Below are 16,200 nucleotides of genomic sequence, written 5' to 3' on the forward strand. Positions count from 1 at the left end.
AACAAAAACAGTCAGACACTAACAAGTGTTTCTATTATTTTTACTGTTCCCTCATGTTTGGACAGGATAGGCTAGTAGCTGACATGCAGGTGGAGTACATGTTCACCCAGTTACATCAGTAGATATTAATTCAACACAGCACTATCAGCTGGGAGTCACACTTTCCACTACATCAACCACAATCTTTACCCTTGAGGTGTGGCGGGAATAAAACGGCAGCTAAGCAGCAAAATAAATACATTAAATAATAATATTTCTTAAAAGAGCGCTCAGTCCAGACTCATGTCTTCATCGTCGTCTTTCTTGTCTTTGGAGTCGCCGTCTTGATCAGACTTTGTCTCCGTCTCCATGGCTTTAGCAAAAGCCTCCACATCTGGAAAGAATAAAGGAGCAGAATTCAAAGCTGGAGCTGAAGTTAACCTGCTCAGCTAACTACATGATAACCTGGAAGCAATTTCTCATCCACAGTTTAAAGAGCTTTTCTCCACTAAAGTTAAAACAATTACTACATTTCAAATTTTACCTGGACAGAAAATTATTTCTGTTAGCATTTAACACGTTTTGTTTCAAAACTTCACACAGATGCAAACATAATTTTATTTGTTTACTACAAAATTAATCTATCGCTGGTTCTTACTGCAACGTTAGTGTCAAAGCATTTTAATATTGTGGCGTTAAGGATTTAAAACAAGTACAGTGTTATTAAAATATAATTAAACTGCTTTTATTCAATCAAATATTTAAGTGTAAAAAAAAAAAAATCACAAACTCCAAAGTCTGTCGACTAACATCAACCCAGGTGAAATGTTGTTAAGAATATATAAAGTAGCATAATTAAGCTGTCAAAGTTTGGTCTAAACTTAAAACGAAACTTTTTATTACAAATAAAATCACATGAAGTTGATCTAAAACAGAGATAAAACCTACAGCTATTCATGGATTATTGCTAATGTAATATTTGCCTTGGTGTACTAAGGCCCAGTTTCAGCTCCTTTGTGTTTCTTTGTTGATCAAAGGCTGATTGTTAAAGTTTTTCAAATGATCAATCACATTAGCACAGCTGCTGAACTGATTAAAGCAGGATTAAATCAGACTTAAATAAAACAGAATTGAAGCATTCTTGTTCCAACAATTTGCGACTGTTCCATGTGGGGACTCAACACAAAGGAAACGTCAGATTTCATACGACACTGTGTACGAACAGAAGCTGGAGGTGCACAGCGAAGTACATGCTGCTCAGCAGGCAGCTTCATTAAATCATACGCATGAGAGAGATTTTTTCTGGCACGCTCCTGCACAGAAAGGCTTTCATCTTTCATTCCAGTATTACAATTTAGGCCTTGCAGGAATGTGGCAGTTTCTATTGAGGCTGAGTGACGCACATTTCATCATTACAGGGCGAGCAGGAGGCCCCGCGCGGACGTCAGCGTGCCCTCTGATTTGTTGCGACACATAAATGGACCAACTATGCGTCTGTCATTCAGGCAGAGATATATATATATATATATATATATATATATATTATATATATTAGGGGTGCAACGATACACAAAATTCACGGTTCGGTTCGATACTTTGGTGTCACGGTTCGATATTTTTTCGATACAAAAAAAATGTTCATGCCTTTTTAATTTGTCATTTATTAAAATTATAAATATATATTTTAACTCAAAAGTACAGTTTTTAAATTTAACCCTAACCCTTGTGCGTGTTTTTTATTTTGACAGCGAATGCGCACCTGCGGACCACTTATGTGCAGCCCTGGTTATTTAGCTCGTCATATTGCAGCCACAGAAATTCTTTTGTCCATGAAACCATAAAGCTGCACTTTCTTTTTGCCTTATAGTCTGATTTGTCATAACTTCTCCGTTTTGTGGTAAGCTTTTCTTTGGCTGTCACTTCTTCACCCTGACCTGTCTTATTTGGCTCAGCAGAACTAAAATATATATCTGTCTGTGAAGGTTCTCAGTCATCCAGGTCATCGTAGTCAAATATATATCCTGCTGCTTTTACACGCGCACTCACATAAGCTCAGCGATTCTCTGCGCGATCAACCTCTCACATGTGTAAGCTGCGGGAGATTTCACTTGTCATGTTTGCATAGTAAGCTAACAATTAATAAGACGATGTCAGAGGAATTGGTGCACAAATTATCATCACTCACAGATCAGTGCTGTCGCAAAGTGAAAGCAAAAAAACAAGTGCAAATTCAAACGCGATTTCAATATGTCACATATTGACAGTGGCTCACCGATGCCAATGACATAATTACCCAGCTACATTTCTGAAAGAATGCAAAAGCATTGACATATATTTTTCCTACAATAGCCCGACGGGCAGGGAAGAGATAGATTTTGGTAGCCCGACTGAAAAGATCGCTAGCCCCGGGACGTCGGGCTAGCGATATTGCGAGCCCTGTATCTGATTGAGGAATCACTCATCTTTGGAAAAGAGAGTTTATTACAGAGAAATGGCTCTTTCCAAAATAAAAGCTATACTATCCGCTTCTTCTGGGCTATATTCTCAGCAGCATATTAAACACATAAGGAGAATCATGTGCTAACAGCTGTCTAAATGACTCGGCTAAAGTTAGTAGCATGCTTGCTTGTTTTTTTTCTGCTTCAACTTGTCTTTGCACTAGGATGATGTCAGCGTAAATGTGCAGTCATATTCGTCGTGTTCCCACTAGTGCAGAGCCCTGATGCTACATTACAAACCTACTGCTCTTAGACATTCACAGAGCCAAGCTCCAAAGCGAACGATGCAACAGAACCTGCTCAGTCACTAATTCACTTTAAAACACGGTCTTCCTCCCACAAAGACAGCATTTGATAAGCTCCCCAGTACCCTTAATGTCAAGTTTGAACCTCTCAGTATATCAATAAAACATGTAGATTTGCGTCCATTAGAATAGCTTCTAATGGCTTTTTTAACGTCCGTGTAGCACGTTGGTGAGCTGAGCTTGTTTTAGATGTGCTGTAGAAATAAACTTTGACCTGACTTGTAAATAAAAAAAACTAAGCACAAGCTTATTGGACGGGCTCTGTCGCACAGCAGATACAGTGGTATGCAAAAGTTTGGGCACCCCTGATAATTTTCATGTTTTTCCTTCATAAATCATTGGTTGTTTGGATCAGCAATTTCATTTAAATATATCATATAGCAGATGAACACAATGAAATTTGAGAAGTGAAATGAAGTTTATAGGATTTACAGAAAGTGTGCAATAGTTACTTAAACTAAATTAGGCAGGTACATAAATTTGGGCACCCTTGTTGTTTTATTCATTTGAATACCTTTAGCAATAATTATTGAAACATAGAATTTATTTGGTAAGCTCATTGACCCTTAACATACATACACAGGTAAATCCAGTCATGACAAATGACTGGATTTAGGGCGGCCAATTGCAAGTTTTTCTCCTCTTTGCATCTTCTCTCGAGAGTGGCTACATGGGAGCCTCAAAACAACTCTCAAATGACCTGAAAACTAAGATTGTTCAACATCATGGTTTAGGGGAAGGATCCAAAAAGCTATCTTGGAGATTTCAGCTGTCAGTTTCCATTGTGAGGAACACAGTGAGGAAATGGAAGACCACAGGGACAGTTCTAGTTAAGGCCGAAAGTGACAGGTCAAGGAAAATCTTACATAAGCAGAGATGAAGGATGGCGAGAACAGTCATAGTCAACCCACACACCAGCTCCAAAGACCTGCAACATTATCTTGCTGCAGATGGTGTCACTATGCATCGTTCAACTATTCAGCGCAGTTTGCACAAGGAGATGCTGTACGGGAGAGTGATGCAGAGGAAGCCTTTTCTGCGCACATGCCACAAACAGAGTCGCTTGAGGTATGATTAAGCACATTTGGACAAGCCAGCTTCATTTTGGAATAAGGTGCTGTGGACTGATGAAACTAAAACTGAGTTATTTGGGCATAACAAGAGGCGGTATGCATGGTGGAAAAAGACCACAGCATTCCAAGAGAAAGACTTGCTACCCACAGTAAAATTTGGTGGCGGTTCCATCATGCTGTGGGGCTGTGTGGCCAGTGCAGGTACTGGGAATCTTGGTAAAGTTGAGGGTTGCATGGATTCCAATCAATATCAGCAGATTCTTGAGAACAATGTTCAAGAATCAGTGACAAAGTTGAAGTTGAAGGGCTGGATATTTCAACATGACCCTAAACACTGCTCAAAATCCACTAAGGCATTCATGCAGAGGAACAAGTACAACGTTCTGGAATGGCCATCTCAGTCCTCAGACCTGAATATTATTGAAAATCTATGGTGTGACTTAAAGCAGGCTGTCCATGCTCAGAAACCATCAAACCTGACTGAACTGGAGATGTTTTGTAAAGACGAAAGGTCCAAAATCCCTTCACCCAGAATCCAGACTCTCATTGGAAGCGATCAGAAGTGTTTGGAGGCTAAATGTCAACTAAATGTTGATGTAATTTTCTGTTGGGGTGCCCAAATTTATGTACCTGCCTAATTTAGTTTAAGTTACTATTGCACACTTTCTGTAAATCCTATAAACTTCATTTCACTTCTCAAATACCATTGTGTTCATCTGCTATATGATATATTTAAATGAAATTGCTGATCCAAACAACCAATGATTTATGAAGGAAAATCATGAAAATTATCAGGGGTGCCCAAACTTTTGCACACCACTGTAGATGTCAGTATTTGTCGATGTGAAAACAATCGAGGCCACAAACAGCAGTAAGCATGATTTTTATGCTGTCACGTTTTAACATCGCAACGTGCGAGTCTGTGTGGACTGAAACAGGTTTGGAGCGTCCGCTAGGACAGCTGCATGCCGTTCTGCAAACTTTTCAGTGTTAGTGCGCTTTAAAAATCGTCTCACTTGCTGCACATTATTAAATGTTTCTTACATTTCACGGCTGACAAAACGTAATGTTGCTGTTGACCTTTAAGTTTTGCAGAGCTGAAACAATCAGGTACAGCGTCTCTGCGCGACATGAGTCAACACTGACCTCCTTTGTTAGCAGCGTCGACGGCCTCTGCAGGCAAGCCAAACTGGTTCATTAGAGGCCCCAGCTGCCCGGACGCCAGCGCGCTGCTGAACATGCTCATAGCCTGCAGAGAGACCATAAATACCAACAATAAGGACAAATGCCACTACAAGATGCTAAATGCCAACAACCCGGATCCTCTCAAACACACCGTATCTCAGTTCAGATGAAATTTCTGAAATCAAGGATAATAAAATATTTAGGTTTAGTAGGAAAATGTGTGCATTTATCAGCCTGAAACTGCTACAGGTGCAACAAATGTGGATATAATATGACACAGCATAAACCAAACACTATAATAAAAGAAGAACAAAGCTACAGCAGTTTTAAATGACAAATGAGGAAACTGTATCACTTTGAAGGGAACAGTCAGTTCCTCTCTGTTTAAAAAAAAAAACTATACAGGACATCCACCTGCTGAAACTGAGGTGAGCTCAGCGTGTTTTGCAGCTCCTCTGAGCTCTGAGGCAGGGACTCTCCGGAGGGCAGATAGGGCATCAACCTCTGCTGAACCTCAGGATTGGCCAAGATGGGAGCCATGATCTCAGGCGTCAGGACGCTCGCGAGGTCCACTGCGGGCAACAAAGACCCACACTGACTGGTTAATGCAAACAACAACATTATCATTCATATTTCAAACATACGAGACACAAAAATCACTTTTTTCAAGCACAGTTAGATGCAAGTGAATCTGTAATCTGTAATTCTGAGCCTCAGTGAGATTATTGCTGCTTTAGATCATGAGGTTTCTTTCTGACTTAAGGGTAATAATTCAGTCATCTGTGCCATAGCGCCATAGAAAATCTTTATTATTGGAGCTTAAACGGTCAAACAATGGAGCTCTCAAAGGGCTTTATGATCTCAGTCACTATTGTTAATTTAGTAAAATTATGATTGAAATTAAAGTTAAAAGGGAAGATAAAGCAGGCTGTGCTTCAGGTCGTGACTACTTTTACTTCTTTGTGTTCCTCAGTTACAAAGTCAGATAAAATCTTCGTCTGAGATGTTTAGTGGTGGCTGTGAGATCACCTGTATGTCGAGTCAGGTTTTGACGTTATCTCTGAGGGTGGATCTGACTGATCCCTAAAGTATATTCTGCTTTACTGTCCTTATGAAGTCCACAAGAATACAGGTTTAAGGCCTGGATGCTGATGTGCTGGGAGTGAATCAAACAGTAAGTTAGGAAGTCTTCATCTGAGAGAACCTCTGTTGGTTCATTCACCAACTAATAACCATTTAACCCCCACAGCCTATCTAAGCATTGCACTGACCAGAACCACAGTGCACCCAGCTTCTAAAGGCCCAATAGGTGATGCTATCAGGTCAATATGGACCAGACCTCTAAGGAATGTTTCCAGCCCCAATCTGGTGCTAGCAATTTGTATCTAATAAAATGTCTAATGAGGGCATATTGTGCAATTTTTCTTATAAAACTTAATTCAATATCACACACTGTCTTTGGCCCTTTTCTTCCTCTGCCATCTTACTTTTTGTATATTAATCTGTCAGCACATCAGCAGGAAGCTGTGCCTAATGTAGCGCAGCACAATGAAATTTAATCAAAACAGCGACAGCCTGCAGAATTTTCAGGGGATTCGTGCTCCTGCAGCAAACTGAATTATAATGCAAAAATTACGCAGAATTAGCTACACTGTTGTGATCACAGTCTTAATTATTTGGCGCTTAATTAGTGAAGATTTCACTAATTAGGTCTAATTATTCATTTACTTTCAGATTTAAAACCAAAAAAAAACAAAAACAAATCTCAGTTTTTAGGAGAACAAAGTTCAATTTTCCTGAAGCTTCCATCAAATCCTCACCTCCCTGGCTGCTGGCAGGTACGTTCATGGTGGCCAGGATGCTCTGCAGGTCTCTCAGCTGGATGGGCTGCGTGGGGTTGGCTGCTGCTGCCGCCACGGAGGACACAGCAGGGGTGGAGGGGGTGGTGGCTGTTGGGGAGGCCGCTGAGGTGGCAGAGGGAGTGATGGGAGTGGTGGGAACCTGGGAGGAGCCGAGCCGACTAGCAGCGGAGGTAGAGGTTGGGGTGACGGCTGTGGACGGACTGTGGATGGAAATGTTTAGCAAAACATTATGTAAAATCACAACCCCTAACCCTTCACCAGAGGTTGTTTGGTTTCCCTGATTTATAAATCATGGCAATCCTCCTGGCCCTTAACAGCGTACACTACATTACTCTGTTTGTGTCGGGGGACCCGATCTTTGGGGTGGACCAATTTTTGGCGCAGCGTGTTTTGGGGTTTGAAAGCCACAGAGATGCTATGTTTAGAGAAAATGTGTCTCAAATGTTCCGATACTCCTGACACATAAGAGATCACTAAGGGTTTTCGCTTCGGTAGCAGTCCTTATTTCCTGGATCGGCTGGAGCTTTCTTTATGCGCCTTCTCAGCTTTGACAAACGTCCAGCTGGGATAACCACATGTACTCAGGGCCTTCTTGATGTGACGTTCTTCTGCTTCCCTGGCCGCTCTGTCTGCGGGGATGGTGTTCGCTCTATGTTGAAGCATCCTGATGACACCCAGTTTGTGCTCCAGTGGCTGATGAGAGTCAAACCTTAAATACTGATCCATCTGTGTTGGTTTACGGTACACATCAACTTTTAAATGTCCCCGATTACTGATGGAAATCTCAGTATAAGAAGGCTAACCTGCCATTTTTTATATCCTCCCTGGTGAACTTGATGTGTTGGTCCACTGAGCTAATGTGATCCGTGAATTGTGGTACATCCTTGGATTTGATTTTGATCAATGGTCTTTTATTGTAAAGCACTTTGTGATTTTTATTTTTGAAAAGTGCTATATAAATACATTTTACTTACTTATTTTCTTACTTATCAGTGGTTGTTGATCAATGGTCATGACAATTTGCATATTAATGATCAAGGAACTGACCTCACAGCCTGTTGTTCGCCAGTGGTGCTAGTTTCAGTCATTATGCAAAGGTACTGTTTTATAAGGCTGGGAAAACCTGCAGTCAGCAGAGACTGAAGAAGTCAACTGGATGAGTGATGAAACATTTCTCGCATTGAAAAAGCTACATCCAGATGAACAGAATCAACTTTTTGGGATTTTGGAAATAATCATATCAGTTGGAGCTCAGAGCTTCTCTGGAAGAAAACTCATGACTCATTACAAACTGAACTCAAAGAAGGATTTAGCTTTCAGGTTGCAAAGCAAAAGTAAACATGCATTCTTTTTCATGACCAGCAGGTGGCGACTTAGCGTTGAAGTATATAAAAAAAAAGACTCCTCACTTTACCTCTGACCTTAGTGATTTTAATCTCAGTGTCAGAAAAGTCAAAATTGCTCATCTTAAGGATTCAAAAGGGGAACTTGCTAATCATTGGGTGACAGCTCCATATCTATGTCCATCTTTTATATACAGTTCATGGCTAAACTGTTATTTTTAAGGTTATAGTTAACATTTGAGCTCTGCTGTACTGATGCTAAAACCTTCTCTTTCATAGCTTCCCTTTTATTGGAACTTCTCATTTTATCTTGTTTTCCACCTCAAAAATATTCTGGAATCCTTCAATATATTTAACAGAAATGTAAATAAGACACCTTGTGGAGGAGTTGCTGGCTGCAGGAACGCTGCTGCTGCTGCTGCTGCTACTTCCAAGAAGGTTGGCCAAGCCTGGACCAGCCAGTGTCCCGAGACCACCTGTCAATCACACAAACAGAGCTCAACATCTCACCGATATTGTTAATGAGATGTTTTCACGCTGTTAGCTTGTGGACTCAGTCATGAAGGTACTCACCAATCCCTCCCAGTCCAGTTGGTCCAATAAGCTGCATCAGCTGGTTGTGGCTCATGTTACCCAGAAGGCTCTGCAGGCCACCCTCACCTTTACATGCAAGCAGAGAAGACAGGTGACACCCATGAAGGTGAGACAGTTCAGCTTCTTACCCACGACAGGTTTAAACTACGACACAGCGTGTTTGTTACCTCCGAGCGCAGACAGATCGTGTCCTCCGCTGCCGCCGCTGCCGAGAGCACCGGGCATGGGCGGGTTGTTAAGATACTCGTTCACTTTGCGGCAGTACTCGTCATCCTTGTCAGTCTTTGGCTCCTGAGATCAGAAAAACAAAATGCCAGGGTTACTGAACATTAACATTTTGAGGTGTAAAGCAGAACAAGCCTTATTATTGCAATACACAAAAACAAAAGATCATGAATGTTGTTTTTTTGCTTCGTTTTTATCCTTTGTATCCTCTCATTTCCTCTAAACGTCTGCCAAAGGCATCCGGGTCTGTTTAAGCAGTCAACAGAAAGCTACCTGTCCTATGACTTCAGCTTGAATGGGAATATTGCTCACGCTGGAAACTGAAAATCCCTTCCAAGGGAAACTTGGCCTACTACCAAAGAGTGCTGGATCTGAACCAGAAGCAGGAAGATTTGTTATCGGCTTACGTGAAAGGAAGGTGACAGAAACGAGGTGGATTCTTATGTGTAAAAATCAGTCAAATCTGATTTTCAAATCTTTCTTTTTCACTCACTGTGTGTTTTACACCTCTCTGCATTTAATCGTTAGTTATCATTAATCTCTGCCTCTCTTCCACAGCCTGTCTTTGTCCTGCCTTCCTCCCCTCACCCTCAAACGCTCATGGCAGAAGGCTGATTGTTGGGGTTTTCTCTGTATTATTGTAGGATCCAGACAATATAAAGGGTGTTGAGGCAACTGTTGCTGATTGTTGGTTGTTGTTGTGATTTGGCCCTAAATAAATAAAACAGAATTTTAAAAATTGACAATTGAACTGATTTTCCATGTAATGACCCAGGGGCCAGTTATATGGACAGCACAACAGATGAACCAGTTTTTGTCTGCTTGGTTTGAAGTGAACTGGGATGTCATGAGATGATTCTCCTGAATCTTCTTCAATTTAGTGAAAGATTCAGGAGAAAAGTCAGTAACCTTTCGGTAAGAAATAATTATATTTAGCTTGAATAAAAAGAGAAAACATGCTGGGAAACAAAGGATTAGTAAACAGACGAGTCTGGAGCAGCTGCATACCTGCATCCAGAAGAAGAGTCTTTTGGAGCCAGCTTTGAATTTCAGCACATAGACTCGTCCGGTAGTGCACTGATTCACCCGTTTGAACTCGCAGTCATCAGGAAAGATGATCAGGTCCTAAATTGGCAAATGGAAATGACTGCTGTGATATTAAGAAATTCAAACACCAGTTAACCTCATCTGGATGGCGTTACCTACATCGTCCACGTTCCCGGTGGTCCGATCCTTCCAGCAGAAATGGATGAGGGAGTCGTCCGTCTGTTGGATGTAGACCTGACCTTTACGCTTGTCAGGCGTCACCGTGCTGCCCTTCATGGTCATCTTACCGGCACGAAACTCCACCAGGTACTTACTGGAGGAGCCGCGGGACCCAGACACCATGCTGGGGAACAACGCTCCAGAGGCCATGATGATGACGGTGATAAGCACTGACTGGTTTACAGCTGCTTTAGTGACCTAAATATTAGAATAAAATAACATGTAATTATGTTATGGTCCACAATCTTATTCTCTGTGCTTATAATGAGTCAAATAATAATCTTCTCAGATTTTATGACTCTATGATCCTTTCTTTGTAACATCTGTTTGTCTGCAGCAGATAAGATGATCACAGCAGTACAGATTACATAATATATTTGTTTTTTCTCATTTGGTTTTTTTATATTTCATCCTTTTGATTAGCTATTTTGCGACTTTGCATTCAAACTAAACTCAACCTTCTCTGTTTATCATGAACATTGAGGCGATGCATCACGTTGCACAGCACACCCAGCCTCTCTGTATCGACGAGGTCTGGTCACCGACCATCTAACTCCATCTTCTTACCCACGCTACAACAAGAAGTCTCTATAAACTTTGTTTGTACTTTAAGTGAAGCTTCACATTCAAGCACAGCAGAAGGGAAAGCAGCTTCAATCTCTGTTTTCTAGCATCGCACTAAAAATATTAGTTCTGATCTGTCCATCATAAAATGAAAATGACACCAAACTTCACACTCGTTCCTTTTATGAGAGGCTTTTATATGCAAGGAGCAGCTCTATTTACTTTGAACCCTCTAAGCACTCTTCTCCCTGTTCACAAATGACAGCACCTCAGAAGGGCTGTCTGCAGATTGTGATGTTTGCGATGACACGATGGTCATGAGTCTGATGACCTCTTCCAACCTCCCCACTCTGGTAGGCGCTACAGATCAGTCTACACCAAAGTGAGGTTTGGAGATAGTCCTACTTCTTCATTGTTCCATCCACTTTGTGTGGCGAACTGACTGCACAAAAGCTGCAGGGCACGATGCTACCACCACCATGCTTGACAGCTTACATAGTCTGAAAGTCTCACCTTTATTCCTACAAACACACCTCTCTCATTTTTTTGATTGGCAACCTTTTCAGTCAATTTTCTGTCCTTATTCTGATTTCCATCAGGTAGGATATTTTTTCTCCTTACCTAGAGTCCTTGAAATTATAAAATATTCTCGGCAATATATTATCAGCATAAATTCTCACATTTTAGAGCAGGTAAATGTTTGATAGTTCTGACTGAGACAATACCTGAAAGCTAAATCCATTTGTGGGATTTGTTCTGAAGTATAATCATTGCAGCTTTATAACACACACCCTGCTCATGCATTGGATGAAACGCTGTGTAACCACGATGAAGACTAGTATTACCCAGCATTTACAATCATCGCAGACCTTCATTCTGGTCTGCATTTGGATTTTTGAAGCCTAACAGCCAATTTAATGTAAACGTGTCATTGTGTTAGAAGCATTAAGGATTAACACAGCTCTGCTACATCATCGTGATCACTGTAAATCTAACTAAGACTGTGGTTTAGATGCATATTTGATAATGTAGCTGGAGTTAAACCACTGCTTCCATAATAACAACAGGGACAGGAGCAGCCTCCAGCCCCTCACAGATGACTCTGCATCCCACAGCCCGTCCTAAGCTACGTGAGGTCGAGCCCGGGCTGTGGCTCTAAATTCACACACAGTGAAAATAAACCTGTTCCCGTAGTCCACGTTACCAAATTCAAACATTTACATGTAAAGAAATAAGATGTTTTTACTCACGCTTCTCTCTGAAATATCGTTCGGCCGCAGAAAGGTCGGGCTCGGCGTCGGCAACTTTGATTGGCTGAGCGGTGCCGGTGCTTCGCTGTGATTGGTGGAATCATGTGTCAATAAGGTGGACTTTAAATCCGCTGCGCATGTTTGGTAGAGATAACACGAGCCACTCGTTTTACGTATCAAACCTGCAGGTTTGGAGATTTTCATACGTTTACTGAGCTCAGCAAAACATTTTCCAGTTACAGTCTGATGAATCGACAAAGATCTTGTGGAATAAAGTCACTCTGAAAGCAGGAAAAATGTATTAAAGGAAAATATGTCTGTGAAGGTTCTCAGTCATCCAGGCCATCGTAGTGGGACACTCCCACTAGGTTTATATCTGGGACTCTCCACCATTTGACCTTAGAACTGAAGAAGCTTCTCGGATGAGAGGTGAAACGTCTTCAAGTAACTTAAAGAAGTCCAGACGCTTTTCTTTGCAAGCTCCTTTGACTATTAAAGGAAAGTATTTTGAGTGATTAGGGCTCCATGCCATAACTTCCACTTCTGCCTATAGTGAACCCAAGGTGCGCAGATCCCATTAAACTAGAGCTGGGAGGTCAGAAACTCTGATATATCCAGCTTTAAAATAAAATGCAGGCTTCAGGTTTGGCATTTAGCAAGTGGATGACAATAATATTATTGGATGCAACTTTGCCAACTGCCTCTGAGTAAATCTTGAGAGGATGAAAGGAAGCTGAAGGCTGTAATTATGGTCTTACGTGATAGTCTTCTTGCACATCTGTAATTATGGTTAATATGAAGGCAACAAGTTCAGCTGCAGCTCGGTTTTGACACACACCATCTTTGCCTTTGCCTGAAATAGAAAAATAAATAGCTTTCTATTCATTTTAGGCATAGGATTAAGAAGCAAGTGAACTCACACTTTACTTGAACCTTCGCCCACTTTCTTCACATTAATGGGCTAAAAGCAAGAAGCCAGAAAAGTAAATATGGGCCAGGATAAAACGGAAATTAGCTGCAAAGTTTTGAACCACTTAAGAATAATCACCTTTGCATTTCATTGCTTTAATATTACACGCAGCACATAGGAGCCTGTATCACTGGGCTCCTATGTGCCCAGCGATACAGGTGAGCAGCCCCACCGTGTGCGTTATTGTTTAATAAAGCTGGTGTGCTACACATTTTAGTTTTCATGATGCAATAAATGTGTAAAACTGTTTTGTTTTGTCTCTACATACTTAAAGATTCACATTTTTGGGCGCTGCACAGCACTACAATAAATGGTGGGTTTAACAAATGTATTGACTCATCTGTCTAGGAATTTGAAATTTTTAAACACAGCCCAGAGGTCTCAGAGGCTCGGAATTAAATGTTTTCTTCTTCTTTCAGCTGCTCCCTTTACGGGTTGCCAGAGCGGATCATCTGCCTCCATCTCACCTTATTTGTAGCGTCCTCCCATGTTGCATCAACCCTCTGAAATCCTCCTTCACTACATCTATTAATCTTCTCTGAGGTCTTCCTGTCTACCAGCTCCATATTCAGCATTCTTTCTTTAGTATACCCACCATCCCTCCTCTGCACATGTCCAAACCATCTCTAACTTTGTCTCCAAACTGCTCGACCTGAACTGTCTCTCTGATGTTCTCATTTCTAATCCTGTCCACTCTCTCAGTGCAAATCCTAATCTCTTCAGGTCTGCCTCCTGTCTTTCATCACTACCATCTTGTAAACCTTCCCTTTCACGCTATCCTTCTGTCACAAACCATGTGCTCCACCCTCCCTGCACTAATTTCTTCACCGTTCATGTACTGTGTTACTTTGGATGGTTAAGCTAGGCACTTAAACTCATCTACCTTCCCAGCCTCTGCTCCTTGCATTATTCCGTTTTGCCTCTGCTGATATTTATTCCTTTTCTCTATAAAGCATCCATAGCTCTCCAGGGTCTCTCCCACCTGCTTGCTACTCTTACTACAGATCACAGCATCATCTACAAACATCAATACCAAAATCAATACCAGTACACTTCTTTTCCACTATTATATAAAACTAAAAATGGCCTTGAATCTTTTTAAAATTGTTAATTAAAAGACAAAAATGAGAAGTAGTGTCGTGTGGTGGTTATGAGAGAAAAACATCTGGAGAGAATAACCAGATTTTCCAACACAAGGATTTTGTAGTCCATAATTTATTTCTTAAATATGCTTTGTATGCATACGGCTGTGTGGATACCAGTATGAAGAGGAAAGGAAACAACAGATCGACAAACATACAATGTAAACATTTTCAAAAAGAGGCTCGACAAAGAGACAGCGGGGATAAAACAAGATCGGATCAGATTGATCCTGCAGCTCTGAGCGGCTGCAGGAGTCACAAAGTGCTTTGAATTCAGAGTAAAGACACAAACAGCAGCAGAGGGGAAGACATGATGTGGGATATTTCACCGTACATATGTGCACAGGACAGTGAGCATTTGAAATGTGCAGTTTAATGCAACACTAGTGCTTAGAAACAAAAAGAAACTACTGTGAGCATTTTACTACCAGCACACAATATTCATTACCTGCTGCCTCTGTAGTGTCTCCAGCACACAGGCTGCTAGCTAAAGAGTGTTTTATTTCACATTTCAGGAGGGTAGACTGGAAGGATCAGTTTGCATAGGTTCATGATGCCTACAGCATCCCGTCTTATTTGCTTTTAACTGTGTCTGAAAGCACGGCTCCGATTGGTGGAAAAAAAATAAAAAATTGCTTTCAAAGTGTTACTCATCCACGTGTGAAAAAGGCGCCAAAATGATGCAGCTTTGTCATTAAGGGGACAGATTATGCTCATTCCCAGCTTCATGTTTTCTTTTTTGGACTGTACTGGATTAGCTCTGCATAACTCACAGTTCAAAATAACCCCATCTTACACATGGCTCATTCAGTTCACTCTGTGTCTAAATCACAAAAAACATAAAAGACATACACAGCAACAGGGACGTCACCCAGTGTTGAATGAAGTCCTGCTATGAAGCCTCGAGTTGAACATTTTAATTACTTTGGTGTTTTGAAATCAGGTGTGAGGAGCGAGACGCAGCTCTGACTCACTATCAATCACATGACCACAAGTTACCAAAGTGCTCTATTGAACATGATCTGAATCTAGTACATGACTCTATAAACACACCAGCAAACTGTTTACTGAGTAAGCAAGGATTCAGGTCGCCCTCTGGTGGCCATTAAAAAGACTACAGGGTTAAAATACAAAACTACAGCTATCTTTTATACTTTCTACCTCTGAACAAAGTGTTTATCTCAGAACTACTGTTCTTCTGATTGGCTGCTCCTTGCAGGTGGGTGGGGTCTTAGTGCCTAAGGCCATAGCTGTTGACCAAATTAGGGATATCCACTCTCACTACCATCACATGGAGTGAAGAGTAGGAAAAAAAAAAAGTCTGAAAATGAGTGTTTATAGCAGTCTGAACTTTTGGCTCACAGGGATCATTGTACAAACAAACGGCACAACACAGTCACTTTGAAGCCGAGGTGTTCAAACTATGGAGTGCACCTTCAATGGAGGAGCAGTGAGACAGATGCCTCTACTCTTTCTCAGGCCAATGTGAACAGATGTCTGTAATCTTTTTACATTTTTAGTGTTAGTTTAACTTATATTTCCAGAGGATATCATTATGTAAATATCCAACAATCCACTCAGAACAAAGGATGCCCTCTATCACTGCAGAACTTGCCTGAGAATTTTTACATTATCTACAGTATTAAAGTATCCCTGTCGCAGTGGCCTGTACGTCCACGGGTACAACCCTCCAAAAAACCTCAGAATAACTAATTTGGCGTAGTTTTTAATGGCAGGCATTTGCTAAAAATGTAAACAAATTAAAAAAAGAAAGAAAAAAAAGAAAACGGGACTCAAGCTGTAGTTGAAAGCTTATTAACCATTTTCATGGAAACATTATCATACGTGTTTACGATCCTATAAGCTCCAAAGTGAAGTTAGAGCAGAAAATCAGTGTGTTCATTATTATAAGTATTACCTATGATGTTTAATATTGTTTGGCAG

At 41.0% G+C, this 16,200-nt stretch overlaps 1 protein-coding gene across 1 annotated transcript; it reads right to left on the reverse strand.

Annotated features, from left to right (window-relative positions):
- Positions 1–26: 26 nt before the first annotated feature.
- LOC308406984 (proteasomal ubiquitin receptor ADRM1-like) lies at positions 27–12,257 on the reverse strand. The gene is made up of 10 exons (XM_080898338.1): positions 12,145–12,257; positions 10,271–10,528; positions 10,073–10,189; positions 9,007–9,130; positions 8,819–8,905; positions 8,622–8,721; positions 6,861–7,102; positions 5,455–5,612; positions 5,002–5,104; positions 27–373 (listed from the first exon to the last, which is right to left on the reverse strand). Exons 2-10 carry the CDS (start codon positions 10,478–10,480, stop codon positions 270–272), a joined length of 1,245 nt encoding a protein of 414 aa, XP_080754464.1. The 5' UTR covers positions 10,481–10,528; positions 12,145–12,257; the 3' UTR covers positions 27–269.
- Positions 12,258–16,200: the final 3,943 nt, after the last annotated feature.

This window comes from Rhamphochromis sp. 'chilingali' (genome assembly GCF_963969265.1).
Source record: "Rhamphochromis sp. 'chilingali' genome assembly, chromosome: 12".
In the NCBI taxonomy this organism is placed as follows: Eukaryota; Metazoa; Chordata; class Actinopteri; order Cichliformes; family Cichlidae; genus Rhamphochromis; species Rhamphochromis sp. 'chilingali'.